We start from the raw sequence: 22366 nt of genomic DNA, 5'->3' as shown, positions 1-22366 counted from the left end.
GTCGGCGGGGGAGGGGGAACGGCGGCTGTGATATACTCACCTGCTCCTGGCGAGGTCCCTGCATCTCCGATGGTCTCCGGGCGCTGACAGCTTCTTGCAGCATTGAGCAGTCACGTGGTACCGCTCATTACAGCAATTAATATGGACGCGACTCCACTCCCATAGGGGTGGAGCCGCATATTCATTACTGTAATGAGCGGTACCGGTGACCGCTCAATGCTGGAAGAAGCAGTCAGCGCCCGGAGAAGACCATCAGGGAAGCTGCCAGGGACTGCGCAGGGAGCAGGTGAGTATAATGGGGAGGGTGAGCAGAATAGCGCAATATTCACCTCTCCTAGTTCCACCACCGGGCTCAGTCTTCCGCGTCCTCTGCTGTAACGCTCAGGTCAGAGGGCGCGATGACGTGGTTAGTGCACACCCTCTGCCTGAACATCAGTGCAGAGGACGCTGAAGACTGAGCCCAGCGGTGGAACGAGGACAGGTGAATATTGCCAGTGCTGGGGGCCTGGGCGACAAGAGTTGAGTATGCCATTTATTTTATTTATTTATTTTTTTACTCGCAGCAACAGCATATGGGGCAAATATCTATATGGAGCATCTCATGGGGCCATAGTCAACATTTGTGCAGCATTATATGGGGCATATTTTAATATGGAGCATCTTATGGGGCCCATCATGAACTGTATGGAGCATTATAGGGGGTTTCCTGATTCAATATGGATATTCAAAAACACTTAACCTATTGATGTCTCAATTAATTTTACTTTTATTGGTATCTTTTTACTTTTGACATTTACCGGTAGCTGCTGCATTTTCCACCTTAGGCTTATACTCGAGTCATTAAGTTTTCCCAGTTTTTTGTGGCAAAGTTAGGGGTCTCGGCTAATACTCGAGTATATACGGTATTCTCTTTAACATATTTATTAATGATCTGGTAGAAGGTTTACACAGTAAAATATTGATATTTGCAGATAATACAAACTATGTAAAGCAGTCAAGAGAAGATCGTATTCTGCTACAGATGGATCTGGATAAGTTGGATACTTGGGCCGAAAGGTGGCAGATGCGGTTTAACAATGATAAATGTAAGGTTATACACATGGGAAGAAGGAATCAATATCACCATTACACACTGAACGGAAAACCACTGGGTAAATCTGACACGGAGAAAGACTTGGGGATCCTAGTTAATGATAAACTTACCTGGAGCAGCCAGTGCCAGGCAGCAACTGCCAGGGCAAACAGGATCATGGGGTGCATTAAAAGAGGTCTGGATACACATGATGAGAGCATTATACTGCCTCTGTACAAATCCATGGTTAGACCACACAGAGTACGCTGTACAGTTTTGGGCACCGGTGATCAGGAAGGATATAATGGAACTAGAGCGAGTACAAAAGGAGGGCAACAAAATTAATAAAGGGGATGGGGGAACTACAAATACCCAGAGAGGTTAGCAAAATTAGGTTTATTTAGTCTAGAAAGAAGACGATTGAGGGGCGATCTAATAGCCATGTATAAATATATAAGGGGACAATACAATTATCTCTCCGAGGATCTGTTTATACCAAGGAAGGTGACAGTCACAAGGAGACATTCTCCTCATCTGGAGGAGAGAAGGTTTTTCCACCAACATAAAAGAGGATTCTTTACTGTTAGGGCTGTGAGAATCTGGAATTCCTTGCCTGAGGAGATGGTGATGGCGAACTCAGTCGAGGGGTTCAAGAGAGGCCTGGATGTCTTCCTGGAGCGTAACAATATTGTATCTTACAGTTATTAGGTTATTAGGTTCTTTAGAAGGACGTAGATATCTAGATTTATTCTGATGGAATATAGGCTGAACTGGATGGTCAAATGTCTTTTTTCGGCCTTGCTAACCATGTTACGTCCATGTATTTCTATGTTACTGTGGACATATAGCACCATCATAAGCATCAGTCATAATGAACCTGCAGACTAGTAGAGGAAGGATCTGGGCAGGAGTTATATCAGAATCACTCTGGCTCCCAAAGACATTTTAGGAATTCCTATAGAAACGGTATAGTTACATATCTACTTCTTACCTCCAGATGAAGCCGATCCTTTCCAGCGGATGTCACTCATGTCATGCACAAATTGCTGGTAACTTGCTTCAATGCACTTTTCCTTTCGAGCTTTCCTAATGTTCTGGATAACTTCAACGTATCTGTCATACGGAGATCCAATGGTTTCATTGGACATAACGTCACACACCACCTGAATAGTTATATTTCCACTCTTCACGCCCTTACAAGAGGAAAGAAAACATGTGCAAATTTAACTTTTGTGGTTTCTGTCATACACACAGACCAAAAGGTAATGACAGATGGATCTTATGGACGCTCCTATTGGTCCAACACAGATGTGAATGGTTAACTACTGGACAATTAATTATGTTTTCCATCAATTTGGAAGTTGCATATCTGTAAAAAATATACTTTAATGATAGAGATTTATTTTAGAGTCCGGAAGCCCATTTAGCCAAAACTTGAGGACAACTTACTGTACATCTACCTCATAGGACTTGGTTTTTTCTTCCTCTTGATAAATACTATAGGATAATAGATTTTCCAAGTTTACTAACTATGTAAATAAGGGATTACAATGCATTTTAGGTTGTATTAATATTATGAGGCCAAACCAAGTTCCCTGCCATCCAGATAGTAACATTTTTTAATAATAATAGAAAAAATTTTTAACAAGAACTATGATTAATACTACAGCATTGCAATTAGAAATGGTACAGCATAAGTGCTGCCATGCACGTCCAGATCATATCCTAGGCCAGGCAGGTCTAGCAATTAGGTAGTTAGATTACTCCGGTTTTCCAATAAGGGTCATTACCAGAGAGGAGAGAGGCAAGAAGGCTTGGCTGGAGTGAAATGGCCTCTGTAGTTTCTTACCTCCTGACTCCAATTATTAATGACCCCAAATATTAAATTTGCAATTTTAACCCCTTAATGACATCCAATACATCTTTTAACTGACCTGAGATATAAGAATAGCCTCCCCATACAGGTGACAATCCAGCAACTGTCGGCTGTACACTATAACTGACAACTTGCTGTAAGCCACGATCAGTGTTTGCACCGTCTGTTTAACCCCTTAGATGCTGCTGTCAATAGTGACTACATCATTATAAATGGTTAACAGAGTATGGGGGCTTCCTATTTAACCAAATTGGTGCCCTCAGATCATGATTGTGTGGTCCTGATGTTTGCCATGGCAATTCATGACCAAATCGCGGCCTTAGAGTCTGATTGCTGTAGTAATCTGTTCAGAAGTTAGGAATGAAAATGTGCATTTTTACCACCTAAATATCTCTATCATGCCACTTTGCATTAATTCCTGTAAAGCACCTGAAGAGTTAATAAACCATCTGACTGCAGTTTTCAATATGTCAGGAGGTGCTGTTTTTAAAATGGTATCACGTTTGGGGGTTTCCCAATATATGAGACCCCTAAAGTCACTTCAAACATGGATAAGTCCCTAAAAAAATAAATTTTGTAAATTTCCTTGAAAAAAATGAAAAATTGCTGCTACATTTTTAACCCTCCTAAAATGCTAACAAAATAAAACATTTTACAAATGGTGCTGATGTAAAGCAGACATGTGGGAAATGTTATTTATTAATGGTTTGCTGAGGTATGGCCATCTGGATTAAAGGGATAATCATTCAAAGTTTGAAAATTGGTAATTTTTAACATTTTTCTCAATTGTTTTATATTTTTTCTAAATAAACACAAAACATATTGACCTAAATTTACAATTATCATAAAGTATAATGTGTCACGAAAAAAATCACTGGGATTTGTTGAAGCATTGCAGAGTTGTTACCACATAAAGTGACACTGGTCAGATTTCAAAAAATTGGCTCCATCACTAAGGGGTTAAAAATATTTATCATCTCTCCCACGTCCCCAAAAAACAAATGAATTAAAAAAAAAATTTATCTATCTATTCTCCAAAACTGCTGCCCTTAGGGGTCTCACTTTTCACCCATGCTGCCATTCAATGCCTGTTAGGTGGATTGCCAGTAGTCAGTTTCTCAGTGCCTCTCCGCTACTTTATGAGCACGGACTAGAATAACAGAGGGCAGGTATTCGGAGTAGGGAATACGGCAGATTTTAACAGGGCTCCTTTATGTGTTATCGGTAGTAGGGGCAAGAAAGTATCATCCAGTATAGCACTGGAGACTTACAAGTCCATGCACAGGCCCACTGAATTATAGAGAGGAGCATCAGGACAAATTTTACAGTATAGGTAGTGCTAAAAATAAAAGGAATTAAAGTGAAACTTAGGTTTCCATAAACAATTAGCCTTCAAATCTTGGTGTAATAAACTTAGTGCTAAGTGCAGTGGAGATCAGTATCATGGGTCAGAAAAGAGGCCGAGAGTCAATAGGTTAAGAGTTCAAGAATATTTATAATGATATGCAGGTAAACAGCTATGACACAGCAGGTTAGTAGCAGACAGAGCTGGATAGGCAGTAAGCACGTGTACAGACCGTGGAAGTCCAAGTATGTGAGATCCAGAGACCTGGAGACCAGGCTAGGCCTCCTAGCAGGGAGCAGTCCAGCAGCAGAGACGGGTGCAGAGCAGATCCAGGGAAACAAGTCTTTGCAATGAAGAGATGTAGAACCGGAGACAGATGGGGTATCCCAAAGTAACGAAGAAACCAGCAAGATAGCAGTTCTTCCAGCTTGATCACAAGTCAGGAACAAGATACTCAAGCAATGAGTATATATTCAGAGCTCCCTTAAATACACCACAGACAGGAACATGGAAAATCTGACAGGAAACAAGATGGCCCCCGTGAGGCCAATGACTCCATCTTAGGTAAGGGCAAAAGTAACTGAACTGAGGGCAAACAGCAACTAGAAACAGATATACAGTCCAAGTCCTTACATTACTCCCTTCTTAAAAAACGTCCTCTGGACGATCTCAAGTCTGGCTTATTGGGGTATCTGCTGTGAAACATTCTGATCAGATGGGGAGCATGGATGTTCTCCAGAGGTTCCCAGGAATTTTCTTCAGTCGAGTATCCCTGCCATTTCACCAGATACTGAAGACGTCTCCTATGAATCCGTGAATCCAAGATTTTCTCCACGACGAATTCCTCTTGCCCGTCAATGAGGACTGGATCAGGAGGAGCAGAGGTGCGTCCAGGAAAAGAATTAGGCACTGCTGGTTTAAGCAGGGAAACATGGAAAACAGGATGAATTCTTAGAGAGTTAGGCAACTTGAGTCGACAGGCTACAGGACTCACAATACCGCTGATCTTATATGGGCCAACATATTTTTGCCCCAACTTGGAAGTCGGAATTCTGAGTTTCAAGTTTTTTGTTGAGAGCCAGACCATGTCTCCTACCTTGTATGTTGGTGCTGGCTTACGGAATCTGTCTGCTGCCTTTTTAAATCTTTCCTGTGCTGAAACTAAAGTATTCTTTAGAACGTCCAAATTTTGCTGTAAAGATGCAATGCGGTCAGCAACCGCAGGCACAGACATGTCTATGGGGAGTCGAGGGAGAATACTGGGATGATATCCCTTGTTAGCAAAGAACGGAGATAATTTGGTTGAAGCATTCTGAGAGTTGTTATACGTGAACTCAGCCAATGGCAGTAGACTCACCCAATCGTCTTGAAGATGACACACGTAGCAACGCAGATACTGCTCCAAAGTTTGGTTGGTTCGCTCTGTTTGGCCGTTAGACTGTGGATGAAAAGCAGATGATAATTTTACTTTGATGTCCAGAGCAGCACAGAAGCTTTGCCAGAACCGTGAGGTGAATTGAACCCCACGATCAGATATTACTTCATCCGGAGCTCCGTGTAAACGAAAAACATTTTGCACAACAAGATCCGCTGTTTGCTTAGCTGTTGGGACACCAGCACAGGGAATAAAATGAGCAGCTTTAGTCAACCGGTCAACTACTACAAGAATCGTGGTTTTTCCCTGTGACAAAGGCAACTCCACAATAAAATCCATTGAAATAGAGCCCCAGGGACGGGATGGAACAGGCAGAGGTTGCAACAGTCCAGTAGGTGAAGAACGAGGAACTTTTGACTTGGCACATACCTCACATGATGAGACATACCGAAGAACATCTTTCCGAAAAGTCGGCCACCAGAAAAAACGAGACAGAAATTCCTGAGTCTTCTGAACTCCCCTATGACCGGCAACCTTAGAGTCATGCATTAATTTCAACACACTCAGTTTTACTGTTTCTGGGATATACAAACGCTGTCCTTGAAACCAAAGTCCATTCTTGAAAGTCAGATTTACCTGAGTGGGTGGCTGACTCAAAAGCGAATCTGCAGCATAAGCTTCCTTAATCTCAGTTAGAAGATCCTGATTATGCAAGACACTTACAAAGTTTTTCTCAGATAGAATGGTCCTTGAAGATGAAGCTGAAATTGCTTCATCTGAATGAATCCTGGATAGTGCATCAGCCTTCTTATTACGCGAGCCCGGCCTATAGGAAATGACAAAATCAAATTGATTAAGAAAGATTCCACCGAGCCTGTCTAGGTTTCAGACATCTTGCCGACCTCATGAATTCAAGATTCCGATGATCCGTGAGTATAACAATCTGTTGGGATGCTCCTTGTAACAGATGTCTCCATTCCTTAAATGCGGTTATGATGGCTAACAGTTCCTTATTGCCAACGTCATAATTCCTTTCTGCGGGTGACAATTTTTGCGAGAGAAAGGCACACGGATGCAAGAGATCTTTCTCACCTGTTCTTTGCGAAAGTATGGCCCCTACAGCACAGTCCGAGGCATCCACTTCCACTATGAAGGCCTTGTCTGGATCAGGGTGGACAAGAATGGGAGCTGTCGTAAATCTAGATTTCAACGTAGAAAATGCTGTTTGAGCTTGAGGAGACCAGACGAACGGCGTCTTCTTCTGGGTTAACTGAGTTATGGGCGCAACAATCGCTGAAAAATTTTTAATAAAGCGTCTGTAAAAATTGGCGAATCCGATGAATCGCTGTACTTCCTTCACCGACTTAGGAGTTGGCCACTCCTGAATGGCTTGGGTCTTGCTTGCATCCATACTGAGACCCTAGGGAGAAATAACATATCCCAAGAATTGAATTTCTGTTTTGTGAAACTCACATTTCTCCAGTTTGATGTATAAGTGATTCTGCCGTAGACGATACAAAACCATTTTCACGTGTCGCTGGTGGTCCTCGATATTGCTGGAAAAAAATCAAAATGTCATCCAAATAAATCACAACAAAAATATCGAGTATATCCCTGAAAACATCATTCGCCAAATGCTGGAATGTAGCCGGTGCGTTACGAAGGCCGAAAGACATAACGAGATACTCGAAATGCCCATAACGTGACCGAAAAGCTGTTTTCCACTCATCGCCAGGACGAATCCGTACTAGATTGTACGCTCCACGAAGATCCAATTTTGTGAAGATTTTGGCATGTCGCACTCTCTCAAGTAATTCGGGAATTAGTGGAAGTGGATAAGAGTTTGATTGTGATTTTGTTGAGCTCCCGGTAATCAATGCATGCTCGGAGTGAGCCATCTTTCTTTTTGACAAAGAAGATTGGAGCACCTGCTGGGGAGGAAGATGGTCGTATAAACCCCTTAGCTAGGTTTTCATCTATGTATTCCTTGAGAGCTTTTAATTCTGGCCCAGACAATGGATAAATACTCCCGAAAGGAATTGCGGCACCAGGCAATAATTCCACGGGACAGTCATAAGGCCGATGTGGCGGTAATTTATCCGCATTTTTTTTTGTCACACACATCACTAAAATCCCGATACTCTACCGGCAATGTCGAGTCGACCGTGACTGCAGTCTTCACTGGAGCCAGCTCTCCAGACAATGCTGATTCATTTGGAAACTGTAATTCTTTTGTTGTCCAAATGATAGTCGGATTTCGCAGCCGCAACCAAGGCAAACCTAAAATAATAGGAAAATTGGGAGAAGAAATCAACAAAAAGGACATATTTTCAGAATGATCCGCGCCCATACGGATCTTTAATGGGACTGTTTCAAGTTTCACAGGCCCAGAAATTAGTGGAGACCCGTCCACGGTTTCCATAAACACCGGAGAGTCTCTTTTTCGTGAGCGAATGCCATGTTTTTCAGCAAAAGAGATGTCCATAACATTGCTGCAAGCTCCAGAATCTATCATGGCGGAGCAGGTGATCCAGCAGGAACACACCTGAATTTTGATGGAAATGCAACAGAGCGAATCCCTCCTCGCTGTGGTAGAACTAACGGAAAGTAAAGCTATGTCCACAGGTGATGATGTTACTGATGAGTCATCAGGAAAATCAAAGTTTTCAGCAGATATTTCCTGTCTGTGCGGAAGAGAACACACTGAAGATAAATCCGAAAAATCAAGTCCAGTAACCGCAGCTGCGGACTTGCGATTTTTCCCGGGGCACTCTGAAATATAATGACCCGATTTACCGCAGTAAAAACATAAATTCTCTTTAAAGCGATATTCTTTACGTGCATCGATGGGTTTCCTCCGTACTGCGTCAATCTGCATAGGTTCCAGCTCTGTCTGAGATAAAGTCTTAGTCAGCGTTTCCTTGGTGGATGGAAAAGGCATAAAGTTATTACGATTAGCATCGGCCCATTTTTCTTGGCGACGTTCGGTAAGACGAATATCAATCCGAATGCAATGATGTATAAAGTCAGCCAAGTTAGTAGGTGATTCACCTCGAGCTAGTTCATCTTTGATGGAAGCAGATAAACCTCTCCTGAACACTGCATATTTCGCTGAATCGCACCATGTTGTATCCAGCACCCATTTCCGAAACTCCATTGCGTATTCCACAACAGGACGCTTCCCCTGACGTAGTGTCAGTAATGCGGTTTCAGCTGTGATACTCCGATTAGGGTCAAACATCTGACACACTGCTGCAGTAAAGTCTTTCAGGGAATTCAAGCACACATCATTAGTCTCAATCAGTGGATTAGCCCAGGCTAATGCTTTGTTTGTTAGCAACATAATTATAGTCAATACTTTATCCCGATCAGTTGCAAACTGGGCTGCACGTGCAGAGAAATACAGCTGACATTGATTCAAAAACCCCCGAAATTTCTCTCTTTCACCACCAAACCTGAATGGTGGGAGTTTAGGAAAAGCTGGACCAGGAGCCGGGATTGGAGCAGATACCATGTTTGCAGCTGTAATCTCCACATTTGAAAGTCGAGACGCTAAGGCCTGAATAGACGTATCAGCTACATTCGCATTGTGATTAGTTTGCGATTCTAATGTCCCAAGTTTAGTTTTTATAGCCTGCAGCTCCACATGAAGTCCAGAGACAAATGAGCAAAGTTTTTTCATTCGCACCCCCATAGAATCTGACCCAGAGATCTCCATTTTTTTTTTTGGGCTTGAGTATTATGTAATAAACTTAGTGCTAAGTGCAGTGGAGATCAGTATCATGGGTCAGAAAAGAGGCCGAGAGTCAATAGGTTAAGAGTTCAAGAATATTTATAATGATATGCAGGTAAACAGCTATGACACAGCAGGTTAGTAGCAGACAGAGCTGGATAGGCAGTAAGCACGTGTACAGACCGTGGAAGTCCAAGTATGTGAGATCCAGAGACCTGGAGACCAGGCTAGGCCTCCTAGCAGGGAGCAGTCCAGCAGCAGAGACGGGTGCAGAGCAGATCCAGGGAAACAAGTCTTTGCAATGAAGAGATGTAGAACCGGAGACAGATGGGGTATCCCAAAGTAACGAAGAAACCAGCAAGATAGCAGTTCTTCCAGCTTGATCACAAGTCAGGAACAAGATACTCAAGCAATGAGTATATATTCAGAGCTCCCTTAAATACACCACAGACAGGAACATGGAAAATCTGACAGGAAACAAGATGGCCCCCGTGAGGCCAATGACTCCATCTTAGGTAAGGGCAAAAGTAACTGAACTGAGGGCAAACAGCAACTAGAAACAGATATACAGTCCAAGTCCTTACACTTGGATTAATCTGCATGTTAATTGCAATACAATGTTGTTCAGCCACCTAACTGAAAGCCCGGCTACTGGGAGAAAATGGCCATTCCTCCCAGGAGCTGGTGGCTTTCAGTCATATAGAGGCATGCCTTCAGTCACTGCTCTGTACACAGTCAGAGGCTGTAAATGCGTCCCAGCATAATGATTCAGTTCGCTCTGCATTGCATTCAGTGAGACTGATTAGATGCTCCGTTCACACCTGTGACGGAAAGCCGCTGGAAGGAATAAAGCTCATTTTCTCATAGTAGCTACACTTTCATTGAGTCGGCAAAATAGCATTGCAACGCTGTTAACCTGTAGATTATCCAGCACATATCTGGTCATAGTGTTCGGGAGTCGGGACATGACAAGTTCCATATAAATAGCAAAAGCTTTGATCAATAAAGCCTATAATCTTGAAGAAGAGAAACTTGACCTGTTTTACAATGCAATAGGCAGAAAAAGAAAGAAAAAGAAAGAAAAAGAAAGAAAAAGAAAGAAAAAGAAAGAAAAAGAAAGAAAAAGAAAGAAAAAGAAAGATTGTACTTTTTAAAACATTGTTTTAGATATATCTACCAATAAAATACTATGCAATGGTTATATTTAAAATCATCTATTGAACTAAGATAAAAAAATCCTAAAGAATCTAGTCTAGAAGTAGTTTTTAAAATTCTCTGCTGCAATAACAGACGTCAATAGGGAGGAAGTGAAGAGCTGCAGTAATACAAATCTTCTACTCTGACGCATGTTGAAATGAAGGTAGTGTGCAGCCTGCAAGCAAATCGCATAAATGAAAGCAATTTTTTAAATTTTACAATAGTAACCTATACGCTAGGTGCATTTCCTAAAGGAGTAGAGTGGAAAACATGGTGCATGACCGATTAGACAAGTAACTCATAACACTTGTCTGTGCAGCAAAGAGTCTATTCCACAACAAAACCACATTTAGGAAAATCGGCCAATTTTCAAAAATAAATGACCCTATTGTGTAATAGAGGACGTTTTGCTGGACGGGCACGTGCAGTAGTATTACGTCTCACTACATCCAATGAAGCGGTATCTTTTATGGAAACGGCAGAGCTCGAACAGAAGAGAATAAGTATCACAAATACTCCATTGAGCTGAAAATACAAGGGACTTTTAGGCTATGTGCACACGTTCAGGATTTCTCGCAGAAAATTCCTGAGAAAAACCGGACATTTTCTGCAAGAAATCCGCAAGAAAACCGCATGCGTTTTTTGCAGCGTTTTTGACGTGGTTGTGACACGTTTTTTTCCGGACACTTCCCAATGCATTTTGTAGTGGGAAATCCGAAAAAAAAAAAACTGCAAAATTAATGAACATGCTGCGGTTTTTATCGCGATGCGTTTTTTCGTGGAAAAAAACGCATCATGTGCACAAAACATGCAGAATTCATTCTAAATGATGGGATGCTTATTGTATGCGTTTTTTTATCGGGAAAAACTGCGAAAAAAACGCAACGTGTGCACAAAGCCTTACAATAAACCGTTACAGGAGGGTGGAGGGGGTAAAGGTTCAGGATATAAAGTGAGCGATACTGTGAGGGAACAGTATGGAGATAGAGTGTGAAGTGGGGACCTTGTGGAGCCCATAGTTTTGAAGGGAGAATGGTATTGTAAGAGTGACACTATTATGTGTCTTCCAAAAAGAGGTTTATTAAATGTGTTGAAAATTGTGATTTCGCTGTATTTCTATGGAGTAATTTAGTATGAAAATGCAGAGAATCTTATAAGCACTAATGTATGCAGTTCATATAATATAATGTAACCAACGTATAACGTTAGTAAGGTGTAGTGGTGTATAGGGAAAAAGCCGGATTACGTACCGGTAATGCTCTTTTAATGAGCCACGACAGCACCCACTTTGAGAGAGGGACCCGCCCATAGGAACAGGAAACCTACAGAGATAAAAAGGGCGGTCCCCCTCTCCTCCTCAGTTGTTTTTCAGAGTACGAGAGGAACCGCCGTTGTTAAATTAGTGTACATCCTTAATTACAGGTATATCTTATCATATCTATAATCACCCATGCGAATATTTTAGTATTAATAAACATACATATCTACAAGGGTGGGAAGTGACAGGGTGCTGTCGTGGCTCATTAAAAGATCATTACCGGTACGTAATCCGGTTTTTTACCCTTCGCCACGACAGCACCCACTTTGAGAGACTTTCAGAGAACCTTCACCTGGGTGGGATTACCGTACTAAGGACGGCTCTCCCGAATGCCAAGTCAGAGGTGGAAGACAGATCAAGTCTATAGTGTTTATAGAATGTTGAAGGCGACGACCAGGTTGCGGCCTTACATATAAGCTCGATGGAGATGTCTTTATTCTCCGCCCACGAGGGTGATACAGCTCGAGCTGAATGCGCCTTTACTCCCTCTGGAGGATCTTTGCCTTTTGACAAGTATGCAAGACAGATGGCAGCTTTGATCCATCGAGACAAGGTAGCTTTTGTGACCCCGTAGCCTTTTCGATGACCCTGAAAAGAGACCAACAGAGCCCTACTCTGTCTGTAGGACTGGGTTCTCTCTATGTAGCTCAGGACCGCTCTTTTAACATCCAACATATGTAGCATCTCCTCCTCTGAATTTGTTGGATTATCATAAAAGGAAGGTAGAAAAATTTCTTGGGATCTATGGTATTTTGTAGCTACTTTAGGGAGATATGAAGGATCGGGTTTGAGAACCACTCTGTCCTGATATGTCATTAGGAACGGAGGATCTATGGAAAGAGCCTGGATATCTCCCACTCTTCTGGCAGAGGTCAAGGCTATTAATAAGGCTACCTTGTATGTAATATTTTTTAGAGGGATAGAATGCAAGGGCTCAAAGGGAGGTCCTGTTAAGGCGTCTAGGACTAAATTCAAATCCCAAGGAGGTAAACGTGGGACATGTACTGGTGTACCTCTTTCACATGCTCTAATAAATCTTTTAACCCATTTATTACCAGCAATATTAGCGCTATAAAGGGCTCCCAGGGCAGATACCTGAACTCTCAAAGTATTGACTGATAACCCCAGCTCATGGCCTCTTTGTAAAAATTCAAGGATGGCCTTAATAGGAACCTTGCTGGAAAAAGGTTTCGTATAGAAGTCAAGGAATTTTCTCCATATTCTACTGTATATTATAGTCGTAGATTTTTTTCTGCTTAACAGTAGTGTGTTGATTAGTTTTTGAGAGAACCCTCTCAAAGTCAATATCTGCCTCTCAAGTTCCACGCCGTGAGGTGGAGGCCCTTCACTTGTGGATGGTAGAATGGACCTTGGGACAGTAGGTCTGGTGTCATTGGCAGAATCCATGGTTCGCAAACTGACATCGCTCGAAGACAGGAGAACCAGGGCCTCTTCGGCCAAAATGGGGCTATCAAAATCACCCTCGATTTCTCTTCTCTTATTTTCTTGACCACCAATGGAATTAGCATCATTGGTGGGAAAGCGTAGGCCAGATCGTAACTCCAAGGATACTGGAGTGAGTCTATTATATCTGGACGATCTGCCGGATTCAGGGATGCAAACATTGGTACCTGCCTGTTGCTCCTGGTTGCAAACAAATCTATCTGCGGAAGGCCCCATATGTCCACTATGTTTTTGAATACGCGATGATTGAGGATCCATTCTCCCTGGCGGAGCATGTGACGACTTAGGAAGTCGGCCCTTAAGTTTTCTATTCCTCTGATATGGACAGCCATGAGAGAAAGGAAATTGGGTTCTGCTAGATCGAATATTTCTGCCGCTGAACACATCAGACTTCCTGATCGCGTTCCGCCTTGCCGATTTAAATATGCGACGACAGTTGTGTTGTCCGATCGGATCTTGACATGAGAACCACGAAGCTGGGGAAGAAAAAAATTTCAAAGCATAATATACTGCATTTAGTTCTTTCCAGTTGGAAGACTGTTGAATCTCAAAAGAATTCCAGCGACCTTGGGCTATATTTTGATCCAGATGGGCTCCCCATCCCTCTGGGCCTGCGTCAGTAGTGAGTAATTTAGAGGACCTAATTGTCCATAAGACTCCTCTGGACAAATGGTCTTTATTCAACCACCAAAGTAGTGATTGAAGCACCTCATTAGATAAGGTAATTTTTGTATTTAGATGCTCCTGGAAAAATGACTGGGCATGGAGTATCTGGTGTTGTAAAGCCCTAGTATGGTATTGGGCCCATTGAACCGCAGGAATGCAGGAGGAGAGAACCCAGGAGAGACATGGCATCTCTAAGGGACATACGAGGACTAGATCTTGCTTCGACGACTTTTGAAATTATGATTGTTTTTTTGACCTCTGGTAAAAGACATTTTTGACTTACAGAGTCCAAGAGTAGTCCTAGGAAGGACTGAAGAGTCTCTGGATGCAGCCTTGATTTTTTGAAGTTTACAATCCAACCTAGAGCCTGTAACGATGAAATGGTATTAGACAAGCGTTCTTCACACTGAGATGCTGAATTACCAATTATCAGGAAATCATCTAAATAGGGCACAATTAGTGTGTCCTGATGACGTAGATAGGCCATCACCTCTAGCATAACCTTTGTGAAAATTCGAGGAGCCATAGAAAGGCCGAATGGCATGGCCGTAAACTGGAAGTGATGGACCCGGCCTTGTAGGTTTATTGCCACCCTGAGATATTGTTGGTGGTCTGCATGGATTGGAAGATGATAATATGCATCCTTTAGGTCCAGCCCTGCCATAAAGCACCTAGGAAACAAAAGTTTTATGGTTGATCTTATTGACTCCATCTTAAAGGTATGATCATGCAAAAAAGAATTTAATTTTTTTAGAATAATTATAGTACGAAAAGTACCATCTGGTTTTGGAACCAGAAATAAAGGGGAATAAAATCCCCTCCCTTTCTGACTGTATGGTACTTCGATGAGAACATTCTTAGCCAAAAGGCTTAGAATTTCTAACTGAAGCGCTTCTTGTTGTTCCGGCGCTTTTAATGATGTTACTACAAAGTTATCCTGTGGTAATTTACAGAAATCTAGTCTTAGTCCAGTTTTTATTAGACGGAGAATCCACTGATTTGATGTTATCTCTTCCCATTTATGATAAAAAAAACTTCAGTCTGCCACCAACTGGGATTTCATTACTGATAGTATCGCCCCCGCCTAGATGTTTCGGGGTTACTATATACGGCACCTTTCGGCTTGGTGTCTTGATTCCCAGCGATCTTTTTGTGGCTCATACGGCCTCCTCCTGTTAAATGGCCGTCTTCTAAACGCTCTCCTGTAAGAAGGAAGAAACTGTTTAGGGAAGCCTTTCCTTCTCTCTCCAGCTTTGTTAAGTAGGTCATCTAGGACCTTTCCGAACAAGAACTCACCCTGGCATGGGATTGAACATAGTCTAGTTTTTGACTGAGCATCTCCCTTCCACCCTTTGAGCCAAAGGGCACGCCGAGCTGCATTGACCAGACCTGCTGACCTCGCTGCTAAACGGAGGGAGTCCGCTGAAGCGTCAGCTAAGAATGCCGTGGCACTTTTAATCAGTGGCAAGGCTTGGAGGATTTTATCTCGAGACCTTGCCTTTTACTTGTTGCTCCAGTTGGTCTACCCAGACTGATAGGGACCTGGCTGTGCACGTGCCTGATATGGCCGGTTTGAAAGCTCCTGTATTCGTCTCCCAGGATCTTTTCAGGAGAGCCTCTGTTTTGCGGTCTAAGGGATCTAGTAGGATTCCTGCATCCTCCACCGGAAGAGATGACTGTTTCGAGGTGGATGCTACAGCTGCATCAACTTTTGGGACTTTGGACCATACTGCTAAGTCCTCATCACTAAAGGGGTAACGCCTCTTAGAAGAGGACGGGAGAAACCCCTTCCCCTGTTTGTCCCATTCTTTCTTTACCAGGTCCTTGATGGCAGAGACTACTGGAAACGCTCGTCTCTTTTTATGACCCAGACCTGCAAACATAATATCTTCAGCAGATTTGGCTCCTTTAGTGTCTGGGCACCCCATAGTATTTCTAATGGATTTTATAAGGTTGTCAATGCTTTCAACGGGAAAACATGCTCCACCTTCATCTTCAGAGGAACTATGAGATGATCCTGAGGTGTTGGATGAATGAATTAAGCCCTCTTCAGATTCTGAACTGGGGTCAGGAGACAGGCGTTTATTATCATGCTTTCTTAATGACTCTGATCCCAGAGACTATTTCTTGCCGTATTATGGCTCTAATACTGGTGGTCGTAACAGCTGCCTCATCCTGTAAGGTTTGGTTTACACAGGACTGACACAGCCTTTTAGGATATGTGTCGGGTAAGGGCTGCGTGCATAGAGCACACTCTTAATGTTTAGACTTAATGGTCTTCTTAGCCTAGGGGAGATTAGAGAAGGAAGGGATCAGCTTATAGGTAGAGGAAAGTAACACTCACCCAGTGAAGCTTTCATTTCCATTATCATACCGGTCTTGGAGGAGGAGACGCTGTGCGGGGTCTGAGTAGCGCTGTATCCGCACTCCTTTGCTTACTTCTGTGAGTGTCAGATCCATCCATGGATCGACCACTCTTTTTTGCTGAAGATTTAGAACTTTTAGCGCTGCTTTTATCAGCGCTGTCGCGTTCCACTACCAGTGGAAGCTCGCTATCTGCCGGGAACGACATAATGAGCATCGGCTCTGCGTCCCGGCTTCACATTTGAATCGCGCGGTCCTCAGCAGCGCGCCGCCCACCGCGAACCGGAAGTGCTCCAACTACTTCCGGTTCAATGAAGCAGCGCAGACTTACTTGCGCGTTCAGGGTCGGCGCCGCTCCTAGAACATCCGGAACCGGCCCCCATGCACACGCTCCCTCCGTAGGCCGGACTTCCACGCCCGGAACCTGCCCGGAACCTGCACTCAGACGAGGGGGGAGGCTGCATGCAGTGGCTCCCCCGCCGCTGCTTCTGATGCCGCAGCCCCTGCTGTCACCGAAAGAACCACACAGGCGGGTGCATAGGCTCAGGTAGGAGAAACAAAGGCGGAGGTGCTCCAACCACCTCCATCTGTAGGTATTCCAGGGATTTCCGATAGGAACAGGAAACCAACTGAGGAGGAGAGGGGGACCGCCCTTTTTATCTCTGTAGGTTTCCTGTTCCTATGGGCGGGTCCCTCTCTCAAAGTGGGTGCTGTCGTGGCGAAGGGTAAAAGTATAGCGTTAGATTTAGGACACAGGATTTAGCACATGTCTTAGAGATTAGATTAAGGAAGGAAAATATGCAGTGGTGGTCATTAGTTGCAGAAAGTAGTGTACAGGTTAGGATACAGTTAATTTGCTTGGAACCAGCCCAGCATGGAGAGGGGGTAGCAAGCACTTCCTGATTAGAACAGCTAGAGATCTTGTTAGTGGGAATTCAAGGGCAGAGGCACGAGAAATACCAGAGGCACGAGAAATACGTATTGGCCTAGCATTATGAGTATGTCAGCAACTGTCTTCAGACATTCCTTTAACAAGGCCAAACTAGGCACTAGTAAGAGTGCCTTATTCCCTACCAACAAATGTAGGCCGGACAGGGAAACAAGTGAGGAAGACGGGGTTCTTGGGAATTCTGCAGAGCCAAACAAAAGGTTCCATGAGCCAAAGAAGCGAGTATGCGAAGGGATAGTTCAGGCTGATAACATGAAAACGTACTGTGCTTTGTCATGAATTGAACTTGGACTGTTAAGTAAAGTTGAACTGGTTGATAAATAGCAGGTGTCCCCTGATTTTTGTGCGGCTGTTTGAGGATCCAGAAGGCTAGAGATAGGAGATCTTGGTCGAACTGCGAGTGTGACACACACACACGAATTGTGACCCTATTTATTTAGGAGGTGCCATTATTTGAGAAGACAGACCCTCATCCATGACTACCACCCTGGGCACCTTATAGTATGATGGGTAGAATTCATAAAGGGCGCTGTGGTTGTAGTTCATAAGGAGGACGTTGTGGGGACCATAGTATACAAGGGGAGAATGGTGGGGAGGCAGTGTTTTATAGGCGCTGATAGTGTGGAGGCCATGTATTGCAAGAGTGACAATGTGTAGGGGTGTGGGGGGTCATTGGAAACTTTAGACATCAGCAGCTATTAAAAATGGACAAAACCACACAAAAACAGATTGAATGCAGATTACTAATGAATAAAAAAAAACTAAAAACACAAACAAATTTTAATGCGCTTGTGTGAACGTAGCCTTAGGAGCAACCATTTATTCAGGGGCACAGCAAAGTGCTCATTTAGGGCACAGCATGGGTGAAATTTGTATCCAAAAATGTTAAGAAATTAGAGAGGATAACTGTACAAGAACGATTGTTCGCAATAGTACATGTTCTGTTTTCACATGCTCAGCTTTTTAAACAAGCTTAAAAATGATTACACCCGATGAATGAACACTTTGATGATGCATGTTTAGATAGGCCAATAATCAGGAACCAATTAGTTAGTGTAAATGCACCATTACTAAAGATCCGTGGAAGACCAGGTCCAGAGCCCTTCCAATCACTCAAAATGACTTCTTAGGCTGCCGTCACACTAGCAGTATTTGGTCAGTATTTTATATCAGTATTTGTAGCCAAAACCAGGAGTGGAACAATTAGAGGAAAAGTATAATAGAAACATATGCACCACTTCTGCATTTATCACCCACTCCTGGTTTTGGCTTACAGATACTGAGGTAAAATACTGACCAAATACTGATAGTGTGACGGCAGCCTTAGAAGTATACAACTCAGGAGAGCACACACACAGGAATACGGGTGTAGTCATAGGCCATGTACACACATTCAGTATTTGGTCAGTATATTACATCAGTATTTGTAAGCCAAAACCAGGAAAACTAACAGAAACATGTCACCACTTCTGTATTTTTTGTACACTCTCGGTTTTGGCTTACAAATACTGGTGTAAAATACAAAACATGTGAACATGGCCATGGTCTTTATGGATGCTCCTTTCATCCGAGTTGGGCACTTCTGAGGTCTTTTTAGCAATTGGTGCGAGTCTCAGGACCCAGTTTCCCAGTCTTCTTAGAATAAAAGTGCCTAAAACAGAAGGCATCTCCAAAAAGTGGTTACTATTTAAATATGTAATCGTGCTAGCATTTATGTCCAAAAGGTACTCGTTACTAATGGTTGGATGATGGTTAACAACAACAACAACTTGCATCATCTCTTTACCATTGTTAAATACATACTGCAGGTTCATGCAATACAATTGTATGTGGGGTTAACCCGATATTGCAATTAATTGTATTAATCTTGGTGCTGCATGCGCGTATTGGTGATAGTTCTGTTGCAGTGTTCCTGTATGGATGGCAATTCTGGTCATGTATTCACGTAAAGAATGGTTTTGGTGATGTATGCATGTACTGATGGTGGTTCTGGTCTGGTAGTAATGTAAATGTGGTAATTATTAGTGATGGGTGAGTGTACTCGTTGCTCGGGTGGTCTCCGAGTATTTGTAACTGCTCGGAGATTTCGTTTTTGTTCATGCAGCGGCATGATTTTCGGCTCCTAGCCAGCCTGAGTACATGTGGGGGTTGCCTGGTTGCTAGGGAATCCCCACATGTATTCAAGCTGTCCATCAGCTGTAAATCATGCAGCTGAGGCAACGAAAACTAAATCTCCGAGCAGTTACAAATACTCGGAGACCACCTGAGCAACGAGTATACTCGCTCATCACTAGTAATTATTAGTTAAGGCTTGACAATAGATCTTATGGCGAGTGTGCTCTCTGTTGAATACAAACTATCAGCTGAACAAGTGTCTGGTGGCCTTACTCATATAACTTAGATAGCTGAATGATAGTTGGTTGGGCTGGCAGCTGTCTCGCCCAACTCTCCCCATACTTCGTGCTGCTGAGCGCTCCGGTATTCTCTAGATGAAAGCTACGGATAGAAATCTCTGGCAGAAACTTAACGCTTTGAGAGGAAAAAGACCTGCAGCCTGAAATTGGACATGCCACGTCTGATCCTCATCTCAAACAATTAACTTTTAGGGGCCCTCCAGCACATTAGACTGTCAGCCGAATATGTCAATATCGGCGAGTTCGGGAGACCTAGTCTAAAGTGCCTAGGGCTGCATGAACGTCAAATATGGTCCTCATTATTTAAACATTTTTTCGGTTTCAAGCGAAGGCCAATTATTAAACAGTGACACAAGGAAGAACAGTCATATTGGTTGTACCGGATTGTTAACTGAAGTCCATCTTTCCTACAAAGAGAACATACTGAAAAACATTTGTGCTGAGAAGCCAATTTTTGGAGCTCAAGTGTTTAAAAACTTCCTTTTTTTTTACATCAACCAGTTTCAGTCTCCTAAATACCACCAATACATATGCATAGGTCAGCTGTAATCTGCCTGATCAGTGATGAAGTATAGCAGCTCTGCGGATGCATCATGAAAATATAGCACCCTTTACATACAAGTACCACTTTATCATGACAGATCCACTTAGACAAAAAAATGTATTTAAATTAAAATATTGGAAAAGGATGTGGTTTTTTTTTTCCCTGAGAAAACATTGGGACAGAAAGCTGCAAGGTTAAGAGAAGATCATTATTAAAAAGTTAAACGCTTTAATCTTCCGCCTGTGCGGATTTTAGGAGTCTGCACATCATTGTACACACCATCCGTTCCAAGACAAACAAGGACAGTACAAATTTGGCTTCTTCCTCTCTCTAACATGGGAAAACATTTTCTTTTTATGCTGGGATACACAGTTGGAAGGAAACGAAAACCACAATGTTCACTCTGGAAACGAGCTAATATCAAACATCTGATCAATATAAATGTCAAAGGAGGAGAATAGAGATGTCCCAAGATTTAGGAAATTAACACTCAAACGTTGCAACAAGAAGGTCAACATTTAAAATAAAACAGACGTCACGTAGAATAATTAATAGTAATGTGGAATCTAATTAAGTCATTAGCAACTAGAGAACATGTCATATGAGAGCAGGAATAGTATTTTTCAGATAAACTTCTGTTCATTTTTTACAAATATCACTGGACCAACAATTTTATAGCACATGCCCCATTACTGTATCTGGCACAGTTGCTGGAGGGTCTCTAAAGTCAGAAACCCAAGCTCCACTGGTTCACTATCTGGAAACTCCATACATTTATCCACCATACCAGTGTGAGCGGGGTTTGTACTCCGTGAATTTTCAGCTGTGGCTTAGAGAAAAAAAAAAAACACTACTTAAAATTATTTAACCCCCTAAGGGCTGCCAATATGCCCATTGCTATTTTGTTAGCCAATTTTTGTGTAAAAGTAATTTAAATTCTTTTTTTTTATTCCATTTTGTTAATTACTGTAAAGACTAGTTTTGAATATATTGAGGGGCTGCAGTTTTTGAAATGCCATTACATTGTGGGGTTTTGCCAATATATAAGCTTCAAAACTGAATAGGTCCCTTAAAAGCTTATTTTTATAAGTTACCTTAGAAAAGGGGAAGAAATGCTGATAAACTCTTGACTAGCGATGAGCGAACGTGCTCGGAAAACGTATTATCCAAGTATCTTGGACGTGCTCAGATAATATGTTAGAGCCCCTGCGGCTGTCTAACATAACCCGTGACCAATTTTAACAAGAAGGATAACTGGGATCTGAGGACTAATGCAGATCAGTTCACTAAAAAATACAAAAACGTATTGCTTGGAAATTTCAGGTCAGAGGGCGTGATGACGTGGTTAGTGCGCACCCTCTGCCTGAACGTCAGGGCAGAAGACGCTGATGATGGAGCGGCGCCGGAACGAAGTCAGGTTAATACGGAAAGTGCCAGGGGCCTGAGCGACGAGAGGTGAGTATGTGATTTATTTTTTTTTTTTTTTATAGTAGCAACAGCAAATGGGTCTAGTGTCTGTATGGGGCATCTTATGGGGCCATAAAGTTTGTGCAGCATTATAAGGGGCAAGTGTCTGTATGGAGCATCGTATGGGGCCATCATAAACTTTATGGAGCATTATATGGTGATTCAATATGGATATTCAAAAACACTTAACCTACTGATGTCTCAATTAATTTTACTTTTATTGGTATCTATTTTTACTTTTGTCATTTACCGGTAGCTGCTGCATTTCCCACCCTAGTCATTAAGTTTTCCCATTTTTTTTTTTGTGGCAAAATTAGGGAGGTGGTGTGTAATATTATATATATACTAGATGGCAGCCCGATTCTAAAGAATCGGGAGTCTAGAATCCATATATACTTTATTTATTCAAATGTAAGAATAATACAATTAATAAATAATAGTAAGAAAGAACAAAAATAATAGGCAGTATATGGAGAAAACACCAAACAAAAGTTCAAAATTGGTGTGAAAATGTCACTGAACCACTTCACAACTAAATATATATAGTTTTGGTAAATGGTATTATCATTTTTTTGACGAAAT

The 22366-nt window shown here is 42.4% G+C and overlaps 1 protein-coding gene across 1 annotated transcript in view; it reads right to left on the bottom strand.

Annotated features, from left to right (window-relative positions):
• Positions 1–22366, bottom strand: part of LOC138638398 (putative serine protease K12H4.7) — a 116529-nt gene that overhangs the window by 23319 nt on the left and 70844 nt on the right. Inside the window, exon 6 of the mRNA XM_069727646.1 lies at positions 2064–2265. Coding sequence (XP_069583747.1) covers positions 2064–2265 — 202 coding nt within the window. The remainder of the gene's footprint in view (positions 1–2063; positions 2266–22366) is intronic.

Source organism: Ranitomeya imitator, chromosome 5, assembly GCF_032444005.1.
Source record: "Ranitomeya imitator isolate aRanImi1 chromosome 5, aRanImi1.pri, whole genome shotgun sequence".
In the NCBI taxonomy this organism is placed as follows: domain Eukaryota; kingdom Metazoa; phylum Chordata; class Amphibia; order Anura; family Dendrobatidae; genus Ranitomeya; species Ranitomeya imitator.
This window is presented reverse-complemented; position numbering and strand designations above follow the sequence as displayed.